The sequence below is a fragment of the Vicia villosa genome, linkage group LG3 (assembly GCF_029867415.1).
Source record: "Vicia villosa cultivar HV-30 ecotype Madison, WI linkage group LG3, Vvil1.0, whole genome shotgun sequence".
NCBI classification, from domain to species: domain Eukaryota; kingdom Viridiplantae; phylum Streptophyta; class Magnoliopsida; order Fabales; family Fabaceae; genus Vicia; species Vicia villosa.
In genome coordinates, this window is record NC_081182.1 from 78,258,898 (window position 1) to 78,286,660 (window position 27,763).

A 27,763-nucleotide genomic window follows, 5' to 3' on the forward strand; every position below is an offset into this window, starting at 1 on the left:
CTTTGAAATGTGTGAAATCCGATTTTCTATTTATTCTAAATCGGATAAAATCGGTGTTACAAAAATTAAACCTGAAGTTATCACAGTTGAACGTCTCATCGTCTATATGAGCATTGATAATATAATATTGTGCATGATCCATTTAATTTAGTTGGAGTGTGTTTTGGTACAATAACAGTTGGAGTGTGTTTTGGCAAGATAATACTGTCAATTAGATGTGCGTTTTTTATCGATAATAATGCATGGCTTAAATAAATTGCACAAGGTATGAACAAAATACACATAGGCTTCACCTTAGGTAACACATCCTCTTACTTTTACACACATGCGCTACCTAGAGTGGCTTGTCACGTGAACTTAGACCTGCATGCATGCCATCTGATCCCAACATCCACAGGCTGCCACCCTTCCATCCTGCATGCATGCAAAAAATGTCATGCTATCTTAAATGGCGCCTACATGTTAAGTAAAGAGCATGCACCACCTAGGATGGCGCCAATGTGTATTTTGCATGAGAAAAAATCTTCACACATGAATGCTGATACCACTTCCCTTTTTTCCTATAAATATCTATAACATACACCCTATATCTTCATCATAATCATAACATACACACAACCTCTCCTTAAATCATCGTTAACCACAATAGGGTGCTCCAAAAAATGGCTCTCTTGACCTTGAGTGACCAACATAGAAGAACTCTCGCCAACATTGCTCCATTTGTAAATCTTTATTTTTCTTTAATGATAATGATATATGTGTGTGTTTCATTTCTTTAATTTAATCTTCTTATAATACATTTACGCAATTAATTTTTTTTAGGAAGTAAAGAGATTTCGTTGCCGTGTGCACGAATATATCCCACACGACGAACATATTGAACCGTATTTACAATATTTCGGTTTTAGTCCTTTACTCAACATAGTCAATTACCATGTTGATTATAAATTTATTTTTGCGTTGATTGAAAGATGGAGACCCGAAACTCACACGTCTCATCTTTCATGCGACGAATGTAGCGTCACCCTAGAGGACGTGTACATGTTATTCGGTCTACCTATCAATGGTAAGGCTGTTAATGGTCGGTTTTAGTCCTTTAATCAACATAGTCAATTATCATGTATATTATAAATTTATTTTTGCGTCGGTTGAAAGACGGAGACCCGAAACACACACGTCTCATCTTTCATGCGACGAATGCACCGTCACCCTAGAGGATGTGTACATGTTATTCGATCTACCTATCAATGGTAAGACTATTAATGGTCGTGTCAACCAAGACCATATGCGAGGAACTTTTGGATGCTCCTTTATTTGACGAAGGAGCAATGGGCCAAGGTATTAATCTCAAACAACTTAGACAACATTATTCGAGATTGGTAAGTTTACAACATTATTCAATTTACTTACTTTATATTAAAAACAATGATAATTATCTTATTTTCATTATTCTCGATATAGATAGTGCGTTCCAGGGATGAACTATAACAAAACTCCTAAAAACACTATAATACAATATCGAAATCTTATAGATCATATTGGACCCGAAGAGGTATTGCAACTAAACATCTTATTAATTTAGTTTAATATTATCATGATATTAATGTATATTTCCTCTACAGTTTGTCTGGAGGCTGTATAAAGGTCTCAACCATGACCATGCGATTAACTCTGAGGATGTTACAGTTTAGAATGCAAAAACCACAACCATCAGGTTCACTATTGTTGAGATGCACCACAGTGACCGTGTGAAACTGCATTTCGACACGCAACAAGGTATCCTAGAATCCCCGACATATTTAGGGCAATGACATCAATTAAGAGTCGATGACCAATGGGGATTTGGTGATTTGAGAGTCTTCACTAGGGTATAATGTCGTCAATGGAGGCACCGACATGACCTAGTCTTAAACGAACTAATCAGCCAGGAAGTTCTGAGATAAACTTGGCATTATACGCGTTGGTATACATCAGTTTCTACAATTTTTTTTGTCTCAAGAGACATATTTGGTCAACCCACACCAAAGAGCTTCATCATACGCCCAACAACCAACCTTATACGCCCAACAACCAACCCCACATCCGTTCCAAACCCAACAACATTGCCACCCCACCCAAATCCAACAACATGCCACCACCACATCCACCCAACCCCAACAACCTTACACCCAATAACCTTACACCGTCACATTCACCTAAACCCGCCAACAATTCATGCCACACACACAAACACAAAACCTAGAGCCTGACCCGTACCACCACCAACAATATGCTTCCACACATCTTATCATATTACTAATGACACATATAAGACCTCCCCATCCTACCGTAGCACCCAACCAATGAGAGCCAAACATCACACCAATACAACACCTATCCATCACATGTCTTTCAAACACCATAAAAACCATTACTTCGTTTCCACAACGATTCAACATCTCACTTCTACCAACCACCCCACGTTCCTTCGACAATATGGGCACCAAACTTTATGGAAGCAACGTAAATTAGGGAGAAACAATCGATGAGCTGTATGATCCAACTGATGTCCCAGGAACATCACATCAAGCACCTATGCCTCAAGCGACTCAGAACAATCCCAAATACCTTAGAGAAATCAAAGGCTTCAAAGGCAAATACGAGATTGTTATTGTTTTACCGGTGGGCGTTTGGGTGGATGGGGACGGGAATCTAATCGTTGTGCAATTTCTTTTTTCAAGTAATATTATTATAATTATATTTTAATTTATTAATATTTTTTATTTAAATAGCTTAAAAAAAACCAAAACGACTGAGTAATCACACTACATGACTACTACATTTTACCCGTACATGCATGCGCCACATTGCATGGCATGACATAGAATTATGCACTATGCAGTGTGACGTCTTCTCTTAAAAATGTCTGCATTGTCACACAGAATGACACCTCAGTGTGACTAATTTTTTTGTTTAAAAAGTGGTTAGTTTGAGAATTTATTTGAAAACTTTTTTTTAAAAAAATAATTATTTAAAAAAGATGGAGCTTTTTTTGATTAAAAAAAATTCGAGCTTCGAAATAAACAAAAACTTTAATATTTCTTAAAAAAATTAAAATTGGAACATAATAGTAGATATATTAAAATTTCTCATATTTGTTACTCGGAGATAGTACCATAAATAATTTATTCATTTTTGTCGGCCTATTTCCGACATTTCTGAAATATCCAGCACAGCTGCAGCTGTACATATAAATTACTAATAAAAACACAAACAGTAGTAGCCTCGGATTCAAATTATTCCAAATGTAACGTGACCTAACACCTAATCACCTTACACACCTAATGGTTCACTACCTTATTCATCACTTGCAAGAAAATAAACACACCAGATCTATAATTTTTTTGTTGAACCAACACCATATCTATTTGTTGACAGGTTACCTTAAAGATTATCTTAAAGAGAGTTTATCTTAAAGATTCTATATATGAATAAATATATGAAAATAGAAAGTCATTTAGTTAAATATGAATTGATGTAGGAATTAAATAGCACCCAATGATGTTCCCACTCACCTTAGTTAGGTTTGATTTATATAAAATTATTTACATGTGAACGAATGAATTAAATAGTAGTCTCTCCACTTCTAGTTTCCGAGAAAAGAGAAAAAAAGAATGCTAACAACCCCACAATACAAAAACTAATGAGTATTTTGGGGTCCATGCATGGCAAACTCATTCACTCTTCTCAGAACCAAACCTCGTCTCTCTCCTTACCTCTTCACCCTCTTAGCTTTCATTCTCTTCGCCGCCCTCATCCTCAACACACATGATTTCCTCTTCATCTTCCACCCTCGTCTCCAACAACTCCATCCCAACGCCGACACACAGGCAGTACTCGGTGAGTTGACTCGCTCCAACACTGTTCAAACGGCGGAGAAAACGGAGGAAAATGTGTGCGATGTGTTTAGCGGAAGGTGGGTACGGGACGAGCTGACTCGGCCATTGTATGAAGAATCGGAGTGTCCGTATATACAACCGCAGTTGACTTGTCAAGAGCATGGACGGCCGGATAAAGAGTATCGACGGTTACGGTGGCAGCCTGACGGTTGCGATGTTCCCAAGTAAGTAAAGGCGGTTCTCTCTTCTTTCTATTTACGGGTTTTTTTACGGGTCAAGTTGTCGGTGGGTAAGAGTAGGTTAGTTGGAGTTGGATCGGTTTTCAATATAGAAAGAAAGAATTCATTCAATACATTTTCAATTCTTTTTTTTTGTTGGCTTTATACCACCGGTTTAGTCCGGTTCGGGGGCGAGTTCTGGCATCAAGTGGTTCCATCTCCCTCCCGATCGCTGTTGCGGGGGATCGAACCGTGGTTCTCCCTACCAAGTCCAGCGCCAATCACCACTGGACCAACTAACGATTGGAAAATTGATGTGTAGCCCAGGAGGAATCGAACCCAGGTTTCGTTCCCTTACATTTTCAATTCAAATTAAACGTTTTTTTTTCTTAAATCTTGAGAAAATAAAGCATAATTAAAATTGAGTATTTAAGAGGGAGATCTATGATCCAGTCTTTTTTAGTCTAATTTTTATTTCCGACTTTTTTGAAATTGACATATTTATTTAAATAGATTTTATGTTTTTTAATAATTTTTATTTCATATATCATATTGCTTTTCCATTAATTTTTAAATATTTTTCAGGAAAGTGTACTTCTCTTCATGCAAAGTAATTATTTTTAGAAACAACAAATGTTACTTTTGAAGATATAAAAAAAATTGATAAACTCCTCACTAGTTTTGTACCAGCTACAGCTGCCACTCCTCACTCTTTTGTCGAAACAGAAAGCTCCCTTTATATCAATAAAAGGAAAAAAGATAAACTCTTTCTATATAAATAAAAAAAAAAAATAGAAAAGCTCTCATATTTCTGCGAGTACTAGTATAATGCCAGGGTTATGAACTTTTATGCCTTTTCTATTTTCTATATTTGAGTGTGTTAAGTTTGTTTTGGATCTCATCTTTTGAGTGAAGTATTTAATATAGATATTCTTTAACACTACCACATATAATGTGTCATTGGTATACTCAGCACTAATTTGACCATCATCTTCACAACCTTGTTAAATATATAGATTTTTCCTGCTTTCCATATATTCCAAATACAGGCAAATCACACCATAATAACTTTCTTATAGGAAGTTTTCCCACTGCCAAATAAATCTGCAAACTTTTCCTTATGTGCCATGCTTTCATTTTAAAACACATTAGAGAAACCAAACCAATTTCTGACACGGTACCGAATACCTTACCTGCAAAGATACAACAATAACGACAATCAAGTCTTTTCTTACTAATTATGTGAAAATCCTAACAATCACAACCATGTTAACGGTTAGTCATAGATCAATCTGTATTTGTCCGAATACAAACGCATAATAACATCACACAATCGAATTGAAATTGATGAACAATGCATTAAGGAAATCATAAATCCGAATTCTTTACAATTGTAAAATCAAAACCACCCCCTAGCATTGGGGGGTTTAGCCTCTCATAGTATTAGAAGAAAACATAGTATAAGAGTTAAACATTACAAAGAATAACGATGACGTTGATCTTCAATGGTGGCTACCCTTGAATCTCTCCTTCTCTGAATCCTCCGTGATAGAAAGAATCTCTCCCTCTCCGAAAAGAGCACTTACAAAGACACAGATACAAAGGGTTTTGGGCTCGACATTCTTGTTTTTCTCAGTTTTGTGCTCAACTCATAGCCTTGGGGTTTATTCACTTAAACTCTTCTCCACTCAATTTTTCTTTGAGCATTTTACTAATATTATAGTCTTTTAGTCTAGGCAAGTGCTCTTTTCTCCTTTTTTTTAGGACATTCGCATGCCTCTCATTTTCTTTTTTTTCTTTTTTCTTTTTATTCACTTGCCTTTTCTCTATGGTTTACCACCCAAAACTTAGATTTTTGCACACTTTATAATTTACAACAATCTTGCCGAGCAAGGTTAGTAAGTAAATGGTTAAGGGTTAACACATCGTTTATTACAAACAAAAAGCTAAGGCTCAATGGGGGTTCACAAGGGATAGACATGAAATACGGGGCAGTTAGAAAGGCTCAGGGTTAAACAAAAAACTTGCCTCGGTGTGTGTCGTCATGTTGTGTCGTGTCAAAAGAACTTACGCAAAATCAGATTGATACAGTCATACTTGACTGAGCTCTTACGATGACATTTTTGTGTTTGGCCTCTGCATTCTCATCAGGATGGTTAAGCTTACAAATTCCGAAGCACTCTTCGTATCATGTGGTTTCTTTCCCGACTCGGGTATACCATCCAACTATTTCGGTCCAGTGTTGCCAACTTGCGTACGACCTTTACTTTTCTTGGCTGTATCAACTTCCGGGGAGCCTCGGGAGATTAAGTATGGGGTGTCTTTCATCCACTTGCTATTAATCCCGGATTCATCCGACAACTATCCCTCACTCTGTACACAACGGTGAACCAGAAAACACATAATATGCTAAACAGAACAAAAACAAAAACAATGCATAAAATGAAAGAAAAACAATGAAAGAAACCCCCACCACACCAGAACTAAACATTGACCTCAATGTTTTAGCTCAGATACAAAGGGGACTCACAACATCTACTGCGGTGGAGGAAGTGGAGGTTCTTGTGGGAAGTGCCACATCAGACGTTGCATCATAGCTTGCATGTCATTAATAACCGTCCCTTGTCTAAACAGTTCCACCCCTTGTCTTGTCTGCTCAGTGCGGAAATAACCCATCTTAGTCTGGACCATCCCCATTGGTCCTGCGACATAGAGGAGGACCCCGTACCTTGTTGGGTTGAATCTTGTGGGGTTGGGACAAATTGCTCATTTGCTTGAGTGTCATCCTCCATATCATCATCGCCTGTAAAATCATGGTCAGGAGGGGGCTCTCAACTAAAGGTAGAGCATTAGTTTCATATAGCCAATTGGCAATATTATCCACACTAATAAGACCCGGTGCTGGGAGAGCAAGAATATGGCGGTTCTTAATTACCACCGGGTAGTAGTTAGGATGCATAACAATCATTTGTTGATTGACAAGAGTGTTCATGTCAATCTTAGACTTACCCGCCACTATAGGTTCCTTAATCAAGATTTGACCATAGCCAAAGTGGTCTGCTATCTGAGTGATCATGCCACCCGTAGAAATCTCACATGTACCCGTGTAGCCAACTTGTTTAAAGTGATTGGCTGCAAAGGCGGCTGCATTAACCCGCTCATTATGAACCATGCAATATAAGAAAAACAGTTCTCTCTTTGCCGCTACACTGGTGCTATCATCCCGTCCGAACAAAGTGTATGCTAGCCCCTTCTGGGCATACCTGAAACATGGGTTATGGATACCAGAAGCTTTTCCAGCACTCAGGCAATATCTTGCTTTACCTGTGATGGCCATCCAGAAATCGACAGCGACGAAAGTGTCTGGGGGAGCTCCGGGGCCAGTTGCCGGAAGTTTCAGTATCTCCCCAAGTTGTTCCACTGATAGAGTATAATCTTTGTCAAAAATCCGGAAGGATAGCTCACCTGAGACCTCCATCTCAGAGCCATTCCACCTGCGTCTTTTCTCAAACTTAACAGTGCTAAAAAATTCAAGTGTTATACGTTCATAAGTCGTTGCTTCAAATTTCATGAATTCTAACATCCCTAGATTATTAAACATGCGATGAACTTCGTCTTTTAATCCTAGCTTTTCTAGAGTTTCATCACAAATGTATTTAGTGGGAATGAGTTTTCGCATTACCATTACCGCATACCTCTTATGGATTTTCGATTTTTCAAACAAAATGCCATTTGCATTTGGAACGCGTCGCGCTCGCTGCCTTGGCCTTGACGCTTCGGCCACCGCCTTTCTTTTGTTAGCCCTCTTTGGTGCCATATTGGGTACCTGATTTTTTTTTTGAAAAGCAGAGAAAAACCAACAAACAAGAGGAAAAACCGTTACCGTCACTACGTAGAGGACGGAAAATAGAGCAATTTTTGTGAAGATGAGATGGGGTTTTGAGAGGTTTATAGTGGTGATGATGGAAGCTTTGTGAGATGGAGGCTATGGAGGTTAGGTTTTCATGAGAGAAGGAGAAAGGTTAGGGAAGAGGAAAACCCAAAAAGTGAATGGGTGGTAGTGGAAAGGGGTTATAACACATGTGGGCTCCACCACATCACTTAAAAAAAATTTCAAAATGAAAAATAGGGCTTCAATGGGTACCCAATATGGCACCAAAGAGGGGTAACAAAGGAAAGGCGGTGACCGAAGCGTCAAGGCCAAGGCAGAGAGCGCGACGCGTTCCAAATGCAAATGGCATTTTGTTTGAAGAATCGAAAATCCATAAGGGGTATGCGGTAATGGTAAAGCGAAAACTCATTCTCACTATATACATTTGTGTTGAAACTCTAGAATAGCTAGGATTAAAAGACGAAGTTCAACGCATGTTTAATAATCTAGGGATGTTAGAATTCATGAAATTTGAAGCACTGACTTATGAACGTATAACACTTGAATTTTTGAGCACTGTTGAGTTTGAGAAAAGACGCAGGTGGAATGGCTCTGAGATGAAGTTCTCGGGTGAGCTATCCTTCCGGATGTTTGACAAAGATTATACTCTATCAATGGAACAACTTGGGGAGATACTGAAACTTCCGGCAACTAGCCTCGGAGCTCCCCCAGACACTTTCGTAGCTGTCGATTTCTGGATGGCCATCACAGATAAAGCAGGATATTGCCCGAGTGCTAGAAAAGCTTCTGGTATCCATAACCCATGTTTCAGGTATGCCCAGAAGGGGCTAGCATACACTTTGTTCGGACGGGGTGATAGCACTGGTGTAGCGGCAAAGAGAGAAATGTTTTTCTTGTATTGCATGGTTTATAATGAGTGGGTTAATGCAACCGCCTTTGCAGCCAATCACTTGAAACAAGTTGGCTACGCGGGTACATGTGAAATTTCTGTGGGTGGCATGATCACTCAGATAGCAGACCACTTTGGCTATGGTCAAATCTTGATGGAGGAACCTATAGTGGCGGGTAAGTCTAAGATTGACATGAACACTCTTGTCAATCAACAAATGATTGTTGTGCATCCTAACTACTACTCGGTGGTAATTAAGAACCGCCATATTCTTGCTCTCCTAGCACAGGGTCTTGTTAGTGTGGATAATGTTGCCAATCGGCTATATGAAACTAATGCTCTACCTTTAGAGGAGAGCCCCTCTCCTGACCATGATTTTGCAGGTGATGATGATATGGAGGATGACACTCAAGCAAATGAGCAATTTGTCCCAACCCCACAGGATTCAACTCAACAAGGTACGGGGTCCTCCTCTATGTCGCAGGACCAATGGGATGGTCCAGACTAAGATGGGTTGTTTCCGCACTGAGCAGACAAGACAAGGGGTGGAACTGTTTAGACAATGGACGGTTATTAATGACATGCAAGCTATGATGCAACGTCTGTTGTGAGTCCCCTTTATATCTGAGCTAAAACATTGAGGTCAATGTTTAGTTATGGTGTGAGTTTTTTTCTTCTTTCATTGCTTTTCTTTCATTTTATGCATTGTTTTTGTTTTTGTTCTATTTAGCATATTATGTGTTTTCTGGTTCACCGTTATGTACAGAGTGAGGGATAGTTGTCGGATGAATCCGGGATTAATAGCAAGTGGATGAAAGATACCTCATACTTAATCTCCCGAGGCACCCCAGAAGTTGATACAGCAAAGAAAAGTAAAGGTCGTACGCAACTTGGCAACACTGGACCGAAATAGTTGGATGGTATTTCCGAGTCGGGAAAGAAACCACATGATACGAAGAGTGCTTCGAAATTTGTAAGCTTAACCATCCTGATGAGAATGCAGAGGCCAAACACAAAAATGTCATCATAAGAGCTCAGTCAAATATGACTGTATCAATCTGATTTTGCGTAAGTTCTTTTGACACGACACAACATGACGACACACACCGAGGCAAGTTTTTTGTTTAACCCTGAGCCTTTCTAACCGCCCCGTATTTCATGTCTATCCCTTGTGAACCCCCATTGAGCCTTAGCTTTTTGTTTGTAATAAACGATGTGTTAACCCTTAACCATTTACTTCCTAACCTTGCTCGGCAAGATTGTTATAAATTATAAAGTGTGCAAAAATCTAAGTTTGGGGTGGTAAACCATAGAGAAAGGGCAAATGAATAAAAAGAAAAAAAGAAAATGAGAGGCATGTGATTATCCTAAAAAAGAGAGAAGAAAAGAGCCCTTGCCTAGACTAAAGACTCTAATATCAGTGAACTGCTCAAAGAAAAATTGGGTGGAGAAGAGTCAAAGTGAATAATCCCCAAGGTTATGAGTTGAGCACAAAACTGAGAAAAACAGAATTGCCGATCCCCAAACCCTTTGTACCCGTTTCTTTGTCTATCCCACCTTACCTAAACCCCGCTACAACCCAAACACCTCATTAAGTGTGTGAAATCTGTTTGAGTAGTGAATATATAATACATTTTAAATGAGAGTTGATATTGCATGCTTTGGTACTGTGAGTGCAAACACTATAACCCCGAGAGATCTTGTGAAAGTGTGAAAGAGCTTGCAGGTAAAGAAGCCCTTTGATGTTGAAATGTGGTGGATAGTTCGATTTGGGAAACTAGACGCTTGATCGGGAAGGAAGGAAGCGAATTCGTGGGTGACATATGTTTGGTCTCAATACATCACTCGAGGACAAGCAATGAGATAAGTTTTGAGTTGTGATCGGGAACCATTTCTATTAAGTTTCCGTCGTGAATGCGACACCAATTCATCACTTTGGTAATACAATTGGTCGTTTTCATTTGTTTTCTACTAAGTTTAGTGTGTTTCTTAATCCATAGCATCGCATTGCATTTTGTTTAAATCTATGTCAAAAGATCCTTTTTATGCCTTCGTTGGGTAGTGTTAATGTTTCAGGTTGATGCGTGTGATCAGATGAAATAATAGTCAGACTTTGGGGACTCGGGAAGGTTGAGAGATGGGAGTTTTTGAAGAATCAGAAGGTCAACACGGGCTCCCGTGTACATCAACACGGCCCGTGTTCAAAAGCTTCAGAAAACATGGAAAAAGTTGAAGTTCGTGGATCAACACGGGCACCAGTGTGCATCAACACGGCCCGTGTTGATGGGTATGATGGAGAGTATCAAACTATGTAAGTCAGAAGATCTACACGGGCACCCGTGTGAATCAACACGGCTCGTGTAGATGGAGGCAGATGGAAATTTCATTCTTTGATCTGTTTTTCTCTGTCTTGTCATGAAGGGTACTTTGGACTTTTTGCTTACACTGAGTCTGATGTTGATGTTATTTAAACGAAGTTTGTGTAAGGAGAAGAGGACTTTTCGACGTACGAGAGAAGATAGCTATCACAGAGGATTCAGAGAGGGAGAGATTCAAGGGTAGCCACCATTGAAGATATACGTCATCGTTATTCTGTGTAATGGTTAACTCTTATACTATATTTTCTTCTAATACTATGAGAGGCTAAACCCCCCAATGCTAGGGGGTGGTCTTGATTTGACAATTGTAATGAATTCGGATCTATGATTTCCTTAATGCATCGTTCATCTATTTCAATTCGATTGTGTGATGTTATTATACGTTTGTATCAGACAAATACAGATTGATCTATGACTAACAGTTAACAGGATTGTGATTGTTAGGGTTTTCACACAATTAGGTTAAGAGGAGTACAACCTAGGACTAGAAACTCTTGTTAATCACCGTAAACCTTGACTATAATAACGGTTAAAATCAAGAATTGTTTGAATGGTCATTTGAATAAGGATTGGTAGTTTAATAGTTTCTTTCATTAAGGACTTAAGGAAGAACACTCGAAGGTTAGGTAATTGAAAGTTTCATTGTATTGAGGAAATCCGGATTTGGATCATAACTTGTTAAATCAACCACTCACCCTTGCATGCTTTTTCTTAATATAACTGTTGCCATTTTCGTTTTACTTTTATCATTCAAAGTTTTCTAAAACAAACCAACTTGTGTTTTTGTTCATTAGAATCAAGAGTAAAATTGGTACTTACTACGCAGTCCTCGAGATCGATATTTGGGGAAATTCACTATAACTACATCGGTAAAAATAGTACACTTGCTATTTTTTCAATCAAGTTTTTACTCGGAGCCTTTTGAATCTTTTATATGCTAACCCCAGTGCGTGCTTCACCCTCTTTCTACTTGAATGTGAGAATGTCGTATCTTTTTCGCAATGACACTGAAGCTGGGAAGTATTCCCTCAGAAATGTTGTTTCCATCTCTTCATAGGTAGTAATGCCAACCTGTCAGAATCCAAACTGACGTAAACATCTATCAGGCAAGTATGGAACATGTGTGTCACCCCAAACTAGAAATCCCTTTTACAAAGATGCCTCGTCAAAAATGCGGTGCTGTCTGTGATCGTCGATCGGACGCATACAATGTCTGTAGCTGTCAGTGTGTCCAAGACGAGTCTCAGCTCATCCACCTTCAGGGCTCCTTGCTTATACGACCATCTCATCGCCCTAGGAAGCCCGTGATTCTCAGATGGTTGCTAGTTCACTCCTCTCTTTCCGACGTGGAAATGTACTCGTGAATCCAACACTGTTACAAAACAAATTATATGATTTAACATGTAAATAACTAAATGATATAAATTAAAATACATATATTAAAGAATATAAATAAAAGTATATGAATTAACATACAATTATTTAAAGGATAAAAATTAAATGACATAAATACCTGTACAAGAGTAGGATATCTACCAAGCTGCTTGCAACTAAACATGTTGGTATAGAGTGACCAATGCAGCAAATGCCCAACCGTAAGCATTAAGTCTCTCTAGGTCTCTAAACAGCAACAAATATTGTGCCTCGACAAGAGTAAAAGTCTTGTCAGCAAATGTTGTACAACCCACCAACAACAAAAGATATGCCCTGGTCGCAAATGCTCAACTACCAGCAGCTCGATGCTCCATAAATCTGTCATATAACAATTGCAGACCATAATAAGCGCCCCTACACTCACGGACATGTCGGGCAACCGCACCCCTGCCCACTCCCAGGTACTGAATGCCAAACTCAATAGCAATGACATGCTCGGGATACTAGAACACACCCTCAATGGGCAAGTGCAGTAGATAGGAAACATCATCCAATGTAATCGTCATGTCACCAAATGGCATGTGAAATGATGATGTCTCTATGTGCCACCTCTCCACAAATGTTGTAACAAGGTTTGTGTCTATCTTAGTGAGGCTGGTTCTCTGGAGAGAAGTCAAACCTGACCTAGACACCTAATGCTCCTTCTCTGGTGAGAGCAAATGAGGAACCCGATCCTTCAGCTTCAGCCCGTGTCCTGCAACCTTAAGCTTCTTTTTCGTACCTCTTTCCTAAAAATAAATAAAAATTCACATTGTAAAATATAAAGAATAAATTTATTTTACTTACCTCGCAGAACCATAGATGTCTACCAATATGATGCTCGTATCTCACCAAAACAAACAGGTTCAGAAGGCCCTACAGGATATCCAACTGGTGGCTGTGGAACTGGTGCTGACGGACAAGCATCATCTGCAACGCCGTGTCGTCTCAGAGTGCGGCTAACAGGCCTCCTGTCTAATCCTCGACAACACGTCACTGTCAAAATTAAAAAACATTAAAAAAATCAATTAAATGCCCAAACCGGAACACTTATGGGAAGTGTTCCGGTTTCTAAAAGGAACCGAACCGGAACTCTTGCAAAAAGTGTTCCGGTGTGAGATAGTGTAAACTGGAGGACTTTAACAACGAGTTCTGGTGTGAGATAGTGTAAACCGGAACTCTTACTTGATCTATTCTAGTGTGCTTTGCTGTGAACCGGAAGACTTGGACAAAGTGTTCAGGGATTGGAACTAATGTAAACCGGAAGTCTTGGGCGAAGTGTTCCGGTTTGGAATTTTTTTGTTTTCTCAGAGATTTTTTTGTCAAGGTGAAAAAGTGAAATTGTGAAAAAAAGTAACTTATTTATATGAGGGTAGGGTATTTTGGTCCAATTTTTTACACGTAGGGGTACAAAGAAAATGTAGGGGTGCAAAGTTTGTTCCGGTGTCGTGCATTTCCAGTCTCCTCCGGTGTCACAATGAGTAGATGAAAATGGCGTTTGCAGCGATGGCCCAGTTGGTATCGTTCGTCACATTTGTAGCTCAAACCTTTCTGACGCCGTGCTTGCAACTCATGAGGAGAAAGGCGCTTAACGGGAATCTGAGGTTTTGGTTGTGTGGTGGTGATGGATGATTTAACGGAGGCCGATGTTAGTGTTGTGTTTGGTTGAAAAGCTTTGGGAGGAAAAGGGTTGCGGTCAAGGTATTTCTCTTCCTGCAATTTGGCAAGATGTATCGTTTGAGTTAGGGAAATAGGCTGAAAAGCTTGGACATTGCGGCGGATAGAAGGTTTGAGGTCGGAGATGAAGCAACTCAAATAGAAGGGTGGTGGAAGCCCCACGATATTGTTAGCGAGCGCCTCAAACTGCGCTTGGTACTCCTTCACAGAAGCCGTTTGGCACAACTTGAACAAAGCGCCTTTCGGATCTTCGTATAGAGACGGGGCAAACTGGGATTCCAGCGAGTGCAGAAACGCTGGCCAAGTGAGTAGTTGTCCATTGAAATAGATTCATTAGAACCAACCCAAAGCTTCACCTTCCATGTAGAAGGAAGCGATGCGTAACCGCTGATCTTCGGGGGTAAGGTGATAATCGAAGAATTGATTGATCTTGAAGATCCAACCAAGCGATCAACACCGTTGAAACGAGGAATCTCTAGCTTCATGGTGGTGGTAGGAAATGTGTGTTGTGGAGGGCCACGAGGAGTGTTGGAGGTAAATCCCGGTGGAGGAATGCGAGTGCGTAGATCTTGAAATTCGGATGTGAGTGCTGATGTTTGCCGAAACACTAGCTTGGAAGGATTGTTGGTTTAGGAGGAGTTGATTGAGTGTAGCTATGAGTTCTTCCATGGAAGGAGATGGGGGAGGTGTCATGATCAATGAGAGCACCAATTTGTTATGAATGGAGTAATGATGCGAAAGAGGAAAATGAAAGTATTCTAACAAAAAACTATAGCTATTATCATCAAAATTCCTTGCCTTTCATTCAAGTGCACATAGTACATAAAAAGTACAGATCTCAGCTAGAATCCAACGAGCACTACTAACCAACTAGTGAGTCACCCTCTAACAAACTTGGTAAGTCATCCAAGGAATATTCTTAGCATTTCTTAGTTTCTCTTTCTTCCCCCTTTCTTCACTTTTGGCATGACATAGTCCTTGAGGTACTTGGGCTTATTGCAATTCCTCTTGGGCGTCGTTTTAGGGGCTGGTAGGAGTTATAGTGACCTTCAAAAGTGTGTCGATGGCGTTGGTGGCCATAAGTCATTGAAACTGATGCAGAGAAGCTTCTTCCGGAATTGGTTTTGGTTGACCGACTAGATGAATTGGTTGACCGGCGATCCAAAACGTCATAGTAAGTGATTCGTAATCCGTGAGGATAGGTCCCAATGTTTTGAGCCATTGGACGCCTAAAACCAATTCTGTCCCACTTAACGGCAGAACAAACAAATCCACTTGAAATTCATGCGAACCCAAAAGAATAGGGGTCTGAGAGCACATCAAGGAGCAATGCAATTCCTCACCGTTACCTACCAGACCTTGGAACGGTGGAGCTGGACATAGTGGAAGTCCCAATTGCTTTGCCACTCGATCTTGAATGAAGTTATGAGTGGAGCCACTGTCAATAAGGATAGATATGGGTTTCTGCTGGACTTGGCCCAAGACTCGAAAGGTTTGAGGTATAGTGTGGCCCATAAGGGCATGAGGACTAATTTGTGGAGTTTGGGGCTCAACACCGGTTTTTGGGTCGGGGCGGGACATGGGTAAGAGGCGGCGGTTCGGGTAAAGCTAGGTGTAAGTGGGTAGAGTCACCACCTGAGGGAGAAAAGTCGGGTTCAACGATAAGGAGGTGGAATAAATGTTTGCAACGGTGGCCGGTATGATAGCGTTCGTCACAATTGTAACAAAGTCCCTTCTCACGACGAGCTTGTAACTCCGTTGGAGACAAACGTTTGATGGTTGTTTGTGGTTTAGGTGGGGAAACAGTGAGGGTGTGTTTAAAAGATGAGTTGTGAGATGGATTCAGGGAAGTGGAGGGTTTCGGTGGTGGTGTGTAGTGTGAGCGATGGTCGAGGAACTTGTCCTCCTGAAGTTTGGCTAAACTGATGGCTTGTGGGAGGGTTGAAGTGCTTGAACTTCACGACGGATCTCGGGTTTGAGACCAGAAATGAAGCAGCTCAAGTAAAACAGTGGTGGTAAGCCGGAGATCCGGTTGGCTAGTGACTCAACCTGAGTTTGATAATCCTTGACAGTGGTGGTTTGACCCAACTTAAACAATGCACCTTTGGGATCTTCATACATAAATGGAGCAAAACGTGATTCCAAAGCGTGAAGGAACCCAAGCCATGAAATGATTAAACAGTTGGAAAACATCCACTGGAACTAAGTGAGAGCTTCGCCTTCCATGTAGAACGCCGCAATACGGAGGCGTTGGTCTTCTGGTGTGAGATGGAAATAAAAAAACTGGGTAATTTTAAAGATCCATCCCATCAGATCGGTACCGTCGAAGCGGGGTATATCCAGCTTTATGGTGGTGGTTGGTGCATGAAAGATCTCATTTCCATGTGGTTGAAAGCCGGGCGGACCGAGACGGTTCCGGAGTTGCTGGAGTTCGGTGTTTAGGGTGGAAAGGTTATTTTGGAAGTTTTGTTGGTTTTGGATGAATTGGTTTTGGTTCTGTAAAAGTTGTTGCAAGGTGGTGGCGAGATTATTGGAATCAGGAGATGATGAGCCCATGTTGCCTAACGAATGAAAGCACCAATGTTATGATAACAGCTGTGAGTGAAAAGCAAAAGGAAAAAACAATACTAACTTTCTTCAATAATCATTCCCCTTTCATTCATTCATCAATCAGTACATATATAGCCAAAGTTGTTACACCAAATCTGCAATACTCGCTAAGTGGCAACTGATTGGGATTCTTACAATACAGAAAATAAATGACTCAGCACTAGAATATTCTAGTCCTTCTTCTTGGATGCTTGCTTCTTTACTGCAGGTACCACAAAGTCCTTTAGCCATTTGGGCTTTGTATGTTCCTTTTGGGCCTTAGCTGTGGTATGATATCATCTATGTCTTCTTCATCTGGTCCATCTTCACAATTAGATTGGATCATTACACTGCAGCTGTTTCTTCTTCCTCACTAAAGCCACCCCATCATCTTGCTCTCCGACTGATTCATAACAGCCATAGTCCAGGGGAGAGACGAAGCATTGCGGAATTACATTGAACGCTTTGACAGTTAAATCTTAAAATTTTTAAATGAATGAATAAAATCCAATTAACTATAATTTTGTTTGTTGAGGGATTAAAGTTAAAATGAATTAGTGGATGTGTGATTAATAGATGTAATTGTCAGTGTCACCTCTAATTTTTTACAAATCTCAAACTCGATTCCTAAGGTGAATGATGTCGTAACTTATAAATTCTTTTAGTTTTTATTTGTTTTCTATGTGAAATTTTGATTGTCCTAATACACCTAATAGATTTTTAATACAGCAAATTAGAACCAACTACTTTTTTGGGGTCCTCCAATTGGGCAATACAGTTCAAATGTTAATCATAGATTGATTGATATAAGCCAAATATTAATACACATTTCTTTACCAATGCTACAGATTCAATGGCAGTTTAATGCTAGAAACACTCCGTGGGAAGAGGATGATGTTTGTTGGAGACTCCCTCAACCGTGGTCAGTATGTCTCTTTGATATGCCTTCTCCATCAACTCATTCCCCAACATGCTAAATCTATGGAAACCTTTGATTCACTCACTGTCTTCACAGCCAAGGTACCTCTTACCTTTACCTTATGTATATATTCTCATTAGTCTCCCCTGAAATATTATTAACTTTGATTCATCTATTTTGGTCCATCTATCTTTTAAAATGTCAATCCATTTCTCTATTTGTTCATATTGTTGTATTTAATTAGGAATACAATGCTACAATTGAGTTCTATTGGGCACCTTTTCTTCTTGAATCAAACTCCGATAACGCTGTCATCCATAGGGTAACTGATAGGATTGTGAGAAAGGGTTCAATCAATACGCATGGTCGTTTTTGGAAAGGCGCAGACATTTTGGTATTCAACACCTATCTTTGGTGGGTAACTGGCTCCAACATGAAGATATTGTATGTTCCTCAACCCTATTCAAGCCATTCTTTACTCGCTTATCCATATATACCATTGCATAATAAGTAACACGTAATGTCATTTCAAATTTTCAGGCTTGGTTCTTTTAAGGATGAAGTAAAAGAGATTGTTGAGATGTCAACAGAGGAAGCCTACCGAATGGCTATGAAAAGTATGCTTAGATGGGTGCGAAGGAACATGGATCCCAACAAAACTAGAATCTTCTTCACCAGCATGTCACCTTCTCATGGAAAGTGAGTATAGTATATATAGTTCACACGAATTTGGATTCCATGTAGTCATCCTTTGCATGCATTCACACAGTCAGTATATCATCAGCTGATAGATCGAGCTTGTACGATTCAAATTTTAGTTTTTACAATAAAACAATCTAACTGAAGAAATAAATTGTCTGATCTTGATCCAACCGTGATCAATGTGTCGACTATGTGAATACCCGAATTCTTATTCACACACACATACATCATGCATGTCGTTAACTAAAGTGCTATATTGTTTTGTCAGGAGCATAGAGTGGGGCGGGGAACCAGGAGGAAACTGCTACAATGAAACAACTCCAATTGAGGATCCTTCATATTGGGGATCTGATTCACTGAAAAGCATAATGCAAGTGATTGGAGAAGAGTTCAGAAAATCCAAAGTTCCTATAACATTTCTCAACATTACTCAGCTTTCCAGCTACCGCAAAGATGCGCATACATCAATCTACAAAAAGCAATGGAATCCACTGAGTCAAGAGCAATTAGCCAACCCTTCTAGCTATGCTGATTGTTCACATTGGTGTTTACCTGGACTTCAAGATACTTGGAATGAGCTTCTCTTTGCGAAATTATTTGATCATTGAATTGAAAACAGCATCAAAATTAAAGAGATAATTGTTCTCTTGGGTGAAGGATTTTACAAGATAACTATAATCATAGATACAAATTATAGTATGTTATTTATAGGATAATAATAGTTGTTTACAGAGGTTTTCAAGTTTTGAATTTATGAAAACATATTTCTCTCTTTACATTAAAAGAGGATTGGCTGTGAAATTTTGAAAACATCCATCCAACCCTTCTTGCAATTCCCAGAAGAGAAGTATTAAAAGGAAGAAAGAAAGGAACATAGCTTGATTGATGAATCGATTACTTTACTGGTTTATTCATGTTGTTGTAAAATGTAGGCTATATTTTACATTTTTTAACACTTACCGATTTCTTTCTAAGTTTATGGTCATTTTGAGACATTATATCATGTTTAATAAGTTATTGTTGCGACTATTCTATATAGTACCGTTTGGAGTATCAAGTTTTATTATTCTGAGGTTTAGGTTAATATTATTTTTGATTAGGAATGGTTTTTGATTGATTTTGAAAACCATTTATAAATAGGAATTTAGAACTATGAATTCTATCCTAAACTTGCTCACTTAGGTTCTTAGATTATGTTTGTTGTGAAATCGATGTTAAGAATAAAGAATAATTGGTTTATTTTTATTTTTTTAAAGAAATTCATAAAGGTAGGAAAGAGGGAACTATTATTTTGTAACAAAACTAACACACCAAACTAATGGACTTTTACACACAGATCCATTACACAAGTTAACTTAGGGAACAAGCTAAGTTAAACAATTGAGTTTAACAAACAGGCCTAATTCGACAGGCTAACAATCCTAACATTTCGACTACTGCATACTCGAGCATACTTCGACTACAACATTGCAGGCCTTCGAATTGCATACTAAGATCCTGTCGAATTGTCAAACCAAGAAGCTGCCATTCGATCATACTAGAGTTTGATCCAATATCTCACAAATCTCCACCTTGGAACAAACTCTATGACATCAAGGGAACACACTAACTTTCTTCATGCAGCTTCTAAACAACCCTACTGAATCAATAGGACTTTCATCTTCAAGCACCACAGACCGAAATCGGTCACTCTGGTGAACTTTTCAATCTCATACTTTGTGGACGATATTCTTCTCCACGCTCACCACACCAATTTGTTGTGAAATCGATGGCAAGAACAAAGTATAATAGGTTTATTTTCTTGTAAAGAACCCCACAAGGGTAGGAAAGAGGGAAGCAAGAATAACACAATGAATTTTGTTAAAAACTGTTATTCTTTACTTTCTCTTTTGAAACAAGATTACAAGTGTTACGAAATAAAAAATAACTTCTCTTACCCTAATTAGGATTTGTAGTGTGTAATGATGAGAGACTAATATGCTATTTATAATTGTTCTGGACTGGTCCGATGGCTAGGCATGACCCAATCTAATCTTACTCCTAGAATGGCCCAGTGACGTTGGTCTAATCACCTGAGGGCAGTGGAGGCACCATCTCTTCTGCCCTTCACTGGGTTCACTCCCCTCAGGTAGAGGACCGTCCTCTCAACCGATCAGCTTCCGTCCCAGTAGTAAGGCACACGTTCGACTCCCATCAGGGGCAGAACAAACTCTGTCCAACAGACGACCGTGTCGACCAAGAACCACCCATCTGTCCGACCAACGACTAGCTTCAGGAATCCTCCTAGAATTCCTAGACATGCTCCTAGAATCCTGGCAGTCACGCGTTTTGGGCCTAAATCCACGATCCAGCCCAAAACGTGGACCAATGGCCAAGCGCCGGGGGACAATATAAAAACCCTCTCATTTGAGGGTCAGAGAACATAATTTTTTAACCTTTGAAACACTCCCACGTATCTGTACTTCTACTTACTTGCTCGTCAGAGTGTCTTGCAGATACACCTCCTCCTCCATCAGCACCGTGCAGACATCTCTGGCCCACTTTTTGATTCCGATCACCCTCCGGATCAGTGGCGTTGTCTGTGGGAAACTTTCTATCCCCGTCTTTCTCTCCCCTTCACACAAAGACCAAAGAAATTCTTACCAATCACCATGACTAGTCATGATGTTCATGCTTCTGCTCTCTCCCTCGAGCAGAAGTCCAACCTAGGCTTCGTCAATCTTTTCTTGGAGGTCGCAATTCTCGGGAAAAGGGACGATGTCACCTTGTCTCCAACCTCTAAATACATCCCCGACCTTGGCGACCAGAACGCTGAGCCCAATCATTCTAAGAAACACCAAGAAAGCGCACCAGAATACGTCCAGATTCCATTATCGGCTAACACCTGTCCTCACAGTCCTGGTCGAGGCCCTAGACAAAACCAATTCCCTAATCTTGCAGCAAAACGAAAACGAAAGGATATGGGCATTGGAAGGAGGGAACCACCGACGATCTCCCCTGTGGAGACACCGAAGACATTCGTCTAGTCTTTCTCCCCGTCGCAGAGAACACCATCGTGAGATTCCCTCAAGTAACTTGTTTGCACACTTAACATTACATCAGAATTAAAATGTTTATCCTTACCAATGAACGTCACCATTTTATTTTTTTTGATCTGCACTTCCGTTCCCTGTTTCAATCCAAGTAACTCAGAAAAGTTCTTCCGAACACACAAGTACTCAACCCGTTTCTCATCTCACATATGTTCACTCGATTTGATAGGGTGATCAAACCAATAGCGTACACAAACATTTAACAATGAGTTTGTAAAATTTCTAACCAAGTCAATCAAAGTCATATTTAAACACGCACTTTTGATATCTTCTCAAGGTTGTAAAGTGACTTATGTCAAGGTTGTAGTGGCTCATATCACTCTTTTCTTGTTCACTTGGTACTAGAGAATTCATTCTATTGGTCCTATATATACCTTTCTTTTTTCACAATTTTCTTTGAAGAAGTTATTTTTAACTTTTTTTTCTTTAATTTTTACCAATCTCTCTAGTACTCCAACCCAAACTTAAATGTTGCTAACTTCCAAGAGCAACTCTAAACTTATTCTTTTGCATCAAACGATGAAAACTAAAACTTCCACCTATCTCCAAAAAGGGTGGAAAGATTAATCATTCAAGTCAAATGGATATATAACAAGCCATGTCACCAAAATAATGACTAAAGCTCAAAGTGGTTAGCAAGGGATATAATTATATTTCAATAGGGTGGCTTAAAAAGGCTAAGAGTTTTCTCAAACAACTGCCTCAGTGTGTATTTATCAAACTAATAGACTTAAATTAGAAACAATGCAAATTCTAAAAATTAACTAATGTACGAATACTATCATAAGAAGGAAAAGTGAATAGTAGAAATATTTGGCTTAAACCTTACTAGCTGAGGTATATGGAGATCTAGTACATGTAGACGGTTTCTCTTTTCTTCGTCAAATGTTAATCTGATTATTTTATGATGAATTTCTCTTTTCTTTTTTATGATGGCGTAAGGTAAAAAATTATAATTGAAAGAAAAAAACAGAAGCAAACAAGTTCATAAATTAAAGCAAAGAGAAATACTCAAGGAATAGCATTCTTGAAAGCTAGGTTGACTCTTGCATCTCAGATTCTGCGAGCATCAAAGACACCTTTTCTGATGCGATTTCACCTCCTAAATATATCTTTAATCTTTGTCCATTCACGGTAAAAGTGTGTGAATCTCCTAAATCTTATAGTCCTACAATACCATTTGCAAACACTTTGTTGACAATAAGAGGACATGACCATCTGGATTTCAACTTACCCGAAAACAACCCTAGTCAGGAATTGTACAATAATACCTTATGTGCCACCTGAAATTCTCTTCTTACCAAGTTCTAATCTTGATACCATTTTGTTCTTTCTTTATAGATCACTGCATTCTCATAAGCTTGTATCTGATTTCATCTAGTTCATCCAACTTCAACAATTTCTTTCCTCCCACTGATTTTTCATCAAAATTTAAAAATTTGATTGCCCAATATGCTTTATGTTCTAGCTCAACGGATAAGTGACAAGCTTTCCCATAGACCAATTTATATGGTGACAATCCTAGATGCGTCTTGAAAGCGTTATATATGCCTAGAGTGCATCATCTAGCTTGTTTGATCAATCTTTTCTAGATGGAGTAACTGTCTTTTCTAAAATTTGTTTGAATTGTGAGGATGATATGGTGTGGAATTTTTGTGCTTCACATTATATTTTTGCAACACACTTTTTAAGTATTTATTACAGAAGTGCGTCCTTCCATCACTATTTTTCACAAAAACACTATTTTTCACAAAATTAGAAACAATTTAGGCATGAATAGCATGCAATGGTTTTAATCCATTTGGTATCATAATCAACACAAACCCTATTGTATACATTAGAGTTAGATGGAGGAAAAAACCCATAAAACGATTCCCCAACAGTTAAAAGGTTCAACCTCTAATATACCTTTGAGTGACATCTCATTTGTTTTTGAAATGTTACCTATTTTCGGACACTCTAGACAATCTTGAACATAAGGTTGGCCTCCAGAAACCACATTGTAGTATCTTTACCGTAGTTCTCCACTATGATGGCATCCATTAGCTGAGTTATGGCAGTGCAACATAATATATTTTGCTTTTTTACCCGCAACACATGGGAATTAAACCGTCAGCACTAATATTAGATAAATAAGACTCATCCCAAAAGTAATATTTTGCCTCCTTATAAAATTGTTTATTTTACTGCCAGATGTATTCCTCCGATATATTTTTTCTGTAGCTTTGTAATTCGCCATATCAACAAACCAAGATCGTTTGCTAATTAATCCAAAAATTTCATTATTGACACACTAATTCAATCAAACAAGTTATTTTATTTTAAAGTAATTTGATACATTCTCATTAAAAAAGAAAACTTTTTATATGTTACCCTAATAATTAAGCTAGCTTCCCCACCATCACTAACCAATATCTACCCCCACCAAATAAGCAAAAGACTACTCTATTAAAATATATTTCAACACCACCATTGGTCATAATACCGAGTATAACTATAAACAATATTGACCCTTCTTCCAAGTAAGAAATCATTTGAACATAAACATCCATTTGGCCTAGTAGTGATAAACATTTAATCCAACTTGTACCACCAAAGAATAATTATTCCAACAACCTCAATTCTTCTCCAACTCCCCAGTCCAATCACACACTACTATCAAAAGGTAAGAAAGATTAAACGAAGAAGAATCTTTGCCACAGTAACCAAGTCTCGTACAGTAAAAAATGAGTAAATAAATAACTCAACAAGGCGTGATTTATGGCAACTTGCATGCCAACTTGCAATGCCGTCCATCATTTCCAACAACCCATCACAGTTGTGTGTTTGTGTCTTTCCATCTATCAACTAGCTATCTATAACAACAATAAACACAAGGAAATTATGAGAGAATATTAACAACTTGACATTCTTTGTCTAACTAGTTGAGATATCATATATATGCCATACAAGATTCTAGGTTTAGAGGGTTGATTCTTGCACCAAATAAATTTGTTTTATAATGACGTCGTAATCTTTAAATATAATAAATATTTCATTTGATCTTTGATTAATATTATATCTGCATTGTTATCTTCAAGAAATGTCTTTTCATTAAAATTAAAAATTATTTTTTTCAAATATTTAGAGGTACAATTTAGGGCCTAACAAGATAATAGAAGCTTCAATGCAAGTTGTAAATTTTGGTATGTGATAAAATAAAAAAAGGACCAACTTGTAAGTACCTTTGCCCACCGTCATGCACCGATTTTCACGCTCGTGGTAGTTCTTTTGAAGGACGTTTGAAATTGTCCATCAAAAATAAAAATTTGATGAAAAGAAGCATGAGCCAGAATTTTAAAGATAGAAATAGATTGAAATAAAGAAGAAAAAAAACGTGGACACAAACTTAAAAATGCTAAACACAAAAACCTCATTAATATTAAATAAAAACCCATTGGTTGACCTATTGGTGGTGTTTAAAGTGTTTTAACTCCCCTCCAAACTCCCAAACAAAACTTTAGATATTTATATTGGTTTTTTAATTCTTAATAATTCATCATTTTGTCTCTCTAAATTTATCTTATTATGATTTCACCACTTCTTCCATGGAAAACATAAAAGGGTTGTAAATATCTGTTAGAAATGTTATAGGGAAACACAATGTGTTATTGTGCTTCCCTAAAACGCATTGCGTTTACGAAAAAAAATACAAAAACACATTGCATTCTCTCGAGACGCAATGCGTTCCTAGAATAATATGCGTTTATGTCAAACACAATGTGTTTTCGTGTATTCTCTATGTTAAAGTATCTCTTAAAATTTTAAGTGGTGAAGAGAAAGAAAATATATTTCGAGATTGAATAGAATAAAAAGTCGTAAAAGCAGTCAGGAGGTTGTCAAAAGGCGTTGGAACCACATGTAGGAAGTTCGACAGAGATGGGAGACGACCGCCAGAAATCATAAATTAGCAGGGGCGGCGCTCGAACTCCACGACGACGACTCAAAATGGCAACGAATTGGGTCGTCTGCAACAATTCAGGTTTTTGATCATCCTGGCCAGTTTTCTCGGTTCGTGTGTTTTAGGATTCTCTGTTTCACTCCATGGGTCTGTTCGTTGATGGGTTATGTTTTGGGCTTCTTATAGATCTTTTGGGTTTCACCAGTTAAAAATATGTATCTCTGTCATTCATGTTATCACAAACTTTAGAACTGAAGACAAAGGGAAGATGTGACAATCCTAGTAAAAAAAAATTAGAGAAACAAAGATTGACGGAAACCGTTGGAGGCATCTAAGGGGATTAAAGAAATTATAAACACCTTGGACTTGTGTAATTTATATATAGAGAGTGTTTGAGAGATTGAAAAACACTTTGGTAGAAAATAGGGTATTTCTTAGGAACTTAGATGGCTATTTTCTTGTAACTCATTTGTAATCTTTTGTAACAACTTTTGGAAGTATAGTGAATCAGAGAGCCCTCTCTCCTCCATAATAGATTGTTTGATCAAACTAGTTAAACAAGTTATTGTGTTTCTTGTCTTTATTTTGTTATTTTTAGCCAAGTTAAATTGTTGTTTTATTGCATAGAGATTGATTTTTTTCTGAAGGCCATTTATTTTGCTTCTCGTATTTTGTCCCCCACACATTAAATTTCTCGACGTGATTGAACCTTTCAATTTCACAACAGGTGGCATCCACCACTGCGGGGTAAAAGGATTTTGTTTACAAGTGAGTGTCATTGATTATAAATAGTAGATCAATAGGTTTTCTGGAGACAACAATTTTAGATTGTGGAAAGTAAAGATGAAAACAATTTTAACTCAAGAGAAGTGTATTGAAGTATTGAATGGTGAGGCATCAATGCATGTGCGCCTAACCGATATAAAGAATACTAAGATGGTGGATAAGGCTAGAAGTGACTTTATCTTTTGCATCATATATAAAGTACTATGTGAAGTCATTAGGGAGAAGACTATGACTTTAATGTGGGTAAAACTTAAATTATTGTATATGACCAAGTATTTGGCTCATAGGTTGTGTCTGAAATAACAACTCTAGTCATTCTTAATGGTAAAGAACAAATTCATAGTGGAGCTGTTGACATAATTTCACTAAATTATTGATAATTTTGAGAATATTTAGGTAAAGAATGGAAGATGAAAGCAAGACTTTACTCTTGTTGATCTCATTACCCATTTTAGAACTTTAAGGATGTCCTTCTTCTCAGTAAGGAAGACACTTTTACTTTGGGTGAAGTCTATAAGAGTGTAAGATCCAAAGAATTTTCAAAGGTAAAATATTGGAAGATTGACGATAATTTTGAAGGGTTAAGTGTTTCAAGAGAAATAAGTGCATGTATAGGGATGTCTAAATCAAAGAGGTTTGACAAATCAAGGGTAAAATGCTTCACTTGTAAAAAAACCAATCACTTCTTGAGGGATTGTCCCCAATAAAAGGGAAATAATGATTTTGTTCAAGTTATAGTTTCCTCCGATGGGGATAATTATGAGAGTGGTGGTGCATTAACGGTATCGAGTTTGGAGACCGAAGAAAGTTGAGTTATGGACTCATGTTTCTCTTATCACATGTGTCTAAGTAAAAAAATATTTTGAGACTTTGAAGCTAGAGCAAGGTGGAGTAGTTCTCCTGGGTGACAATGAGGTTTGTAAGGTTCTTGTTATTGGTACGATCGGGCTTAAAATGTTCAATGATATTGAGTTTCTTCTTCACAATGTGAGGTATGTTCCAGAGCTCTGGAGAATTTTTTAATCCATAAGCATGTTTGATGATCTAGGTTATTGCACTAGAGTTGAACATGAGGTGTTGAAGATTTTTCATGGTGACGTGATCATAGCTAAAGGGTTTAAATTATGTAGTGTATATATTTTAGAAGGTTCCAATGTTGTTGTTCATTCCTCATCAGCTAGTGAAGACTTTCAGGACAAGAACAAGTTATAAGATTTGAGTCAAGGCATATTGTATGCCTGTTTTAGAGCACTTTAATGAGTTTGTAGAATACAAAGAATAAAAATCCGTATGACTAATAAGTTGTCTTTGATTTTATGGTGTAAGATTGGTGTCAAAGTAGCTTACTTGGTTGAAAGGTGTTAATTTACAAGACTAGACTTCCAAACAC

At 38.3% G+C, this 27,763-nt stretch overlaps 1 protein-coding gene across 2 annotated transcripts; it reads left to right on the plus strand.

The window, feature by feature from the left end:
• Positions 1–3,406: 3,406 nt before the first annotated feature.
• On the plus strand, positions 3,407–19,616 carry LOC131661976 (protein trichome birefringence-like 33). 2 transcript variants are annotated; one of them, XM_058931641.1, is made up of 6 exons: positions 3,971–4,102; positions 4,276–4,439; positions 17,783–17,954; positions 18,098–18,297; positions 18,394–18,552; positions 18,824–19,616. In XM_058931641.1, exons 2-6 carry the CDS (start codon positions 4,411–4,413, stop codon positions 19,161–19,163), a joined length of 900 nt encoding a protein of 299 aa, XP_058787624.1. In that variant the 5' UTR covers positions 3,971–4,102; positions 4,276–4,410; the 3' UTR covers positions 19,164–19,616. The 2 variants fall into 2 exon arrangements, with proteins under 2 accessions (XP_058787623.1, XP_058787624.1); XM_058931640.1 differs by lacking the exon at positions 4,276–4,439 and having other exon boundaries at positions 3,407–4,102; positions 18,824–19,613.
• The last annotated feature ends 8,147 nt before the right edge of the window (positions 19,617–27,763 follow it).

Bases quoted from the DNA above. Each gene is read 5' to 3' on its own strand.
- LOC131661976 (XM_058931640.1), top strand. From the start codon at position 3,705: ATGGCAAACTCATTCACTCTTCTCAGAACCAAACCTCGTCTCTCTCCT. The intron at 17,955-18,097 runs GTACCTCTTACC...GTATTTAATTAG, and splicing joins TCACTGTCTTCACAGCCAAG to GAATACAATGCTACAATTGA. The intron at 18,298-18,393 runs GTATGTTCCTCA...TCAAATTTTCAG, and splicing joins GGCTCCAACATGAAGATATT to GCTTGGTTCTTTTAAGGATG.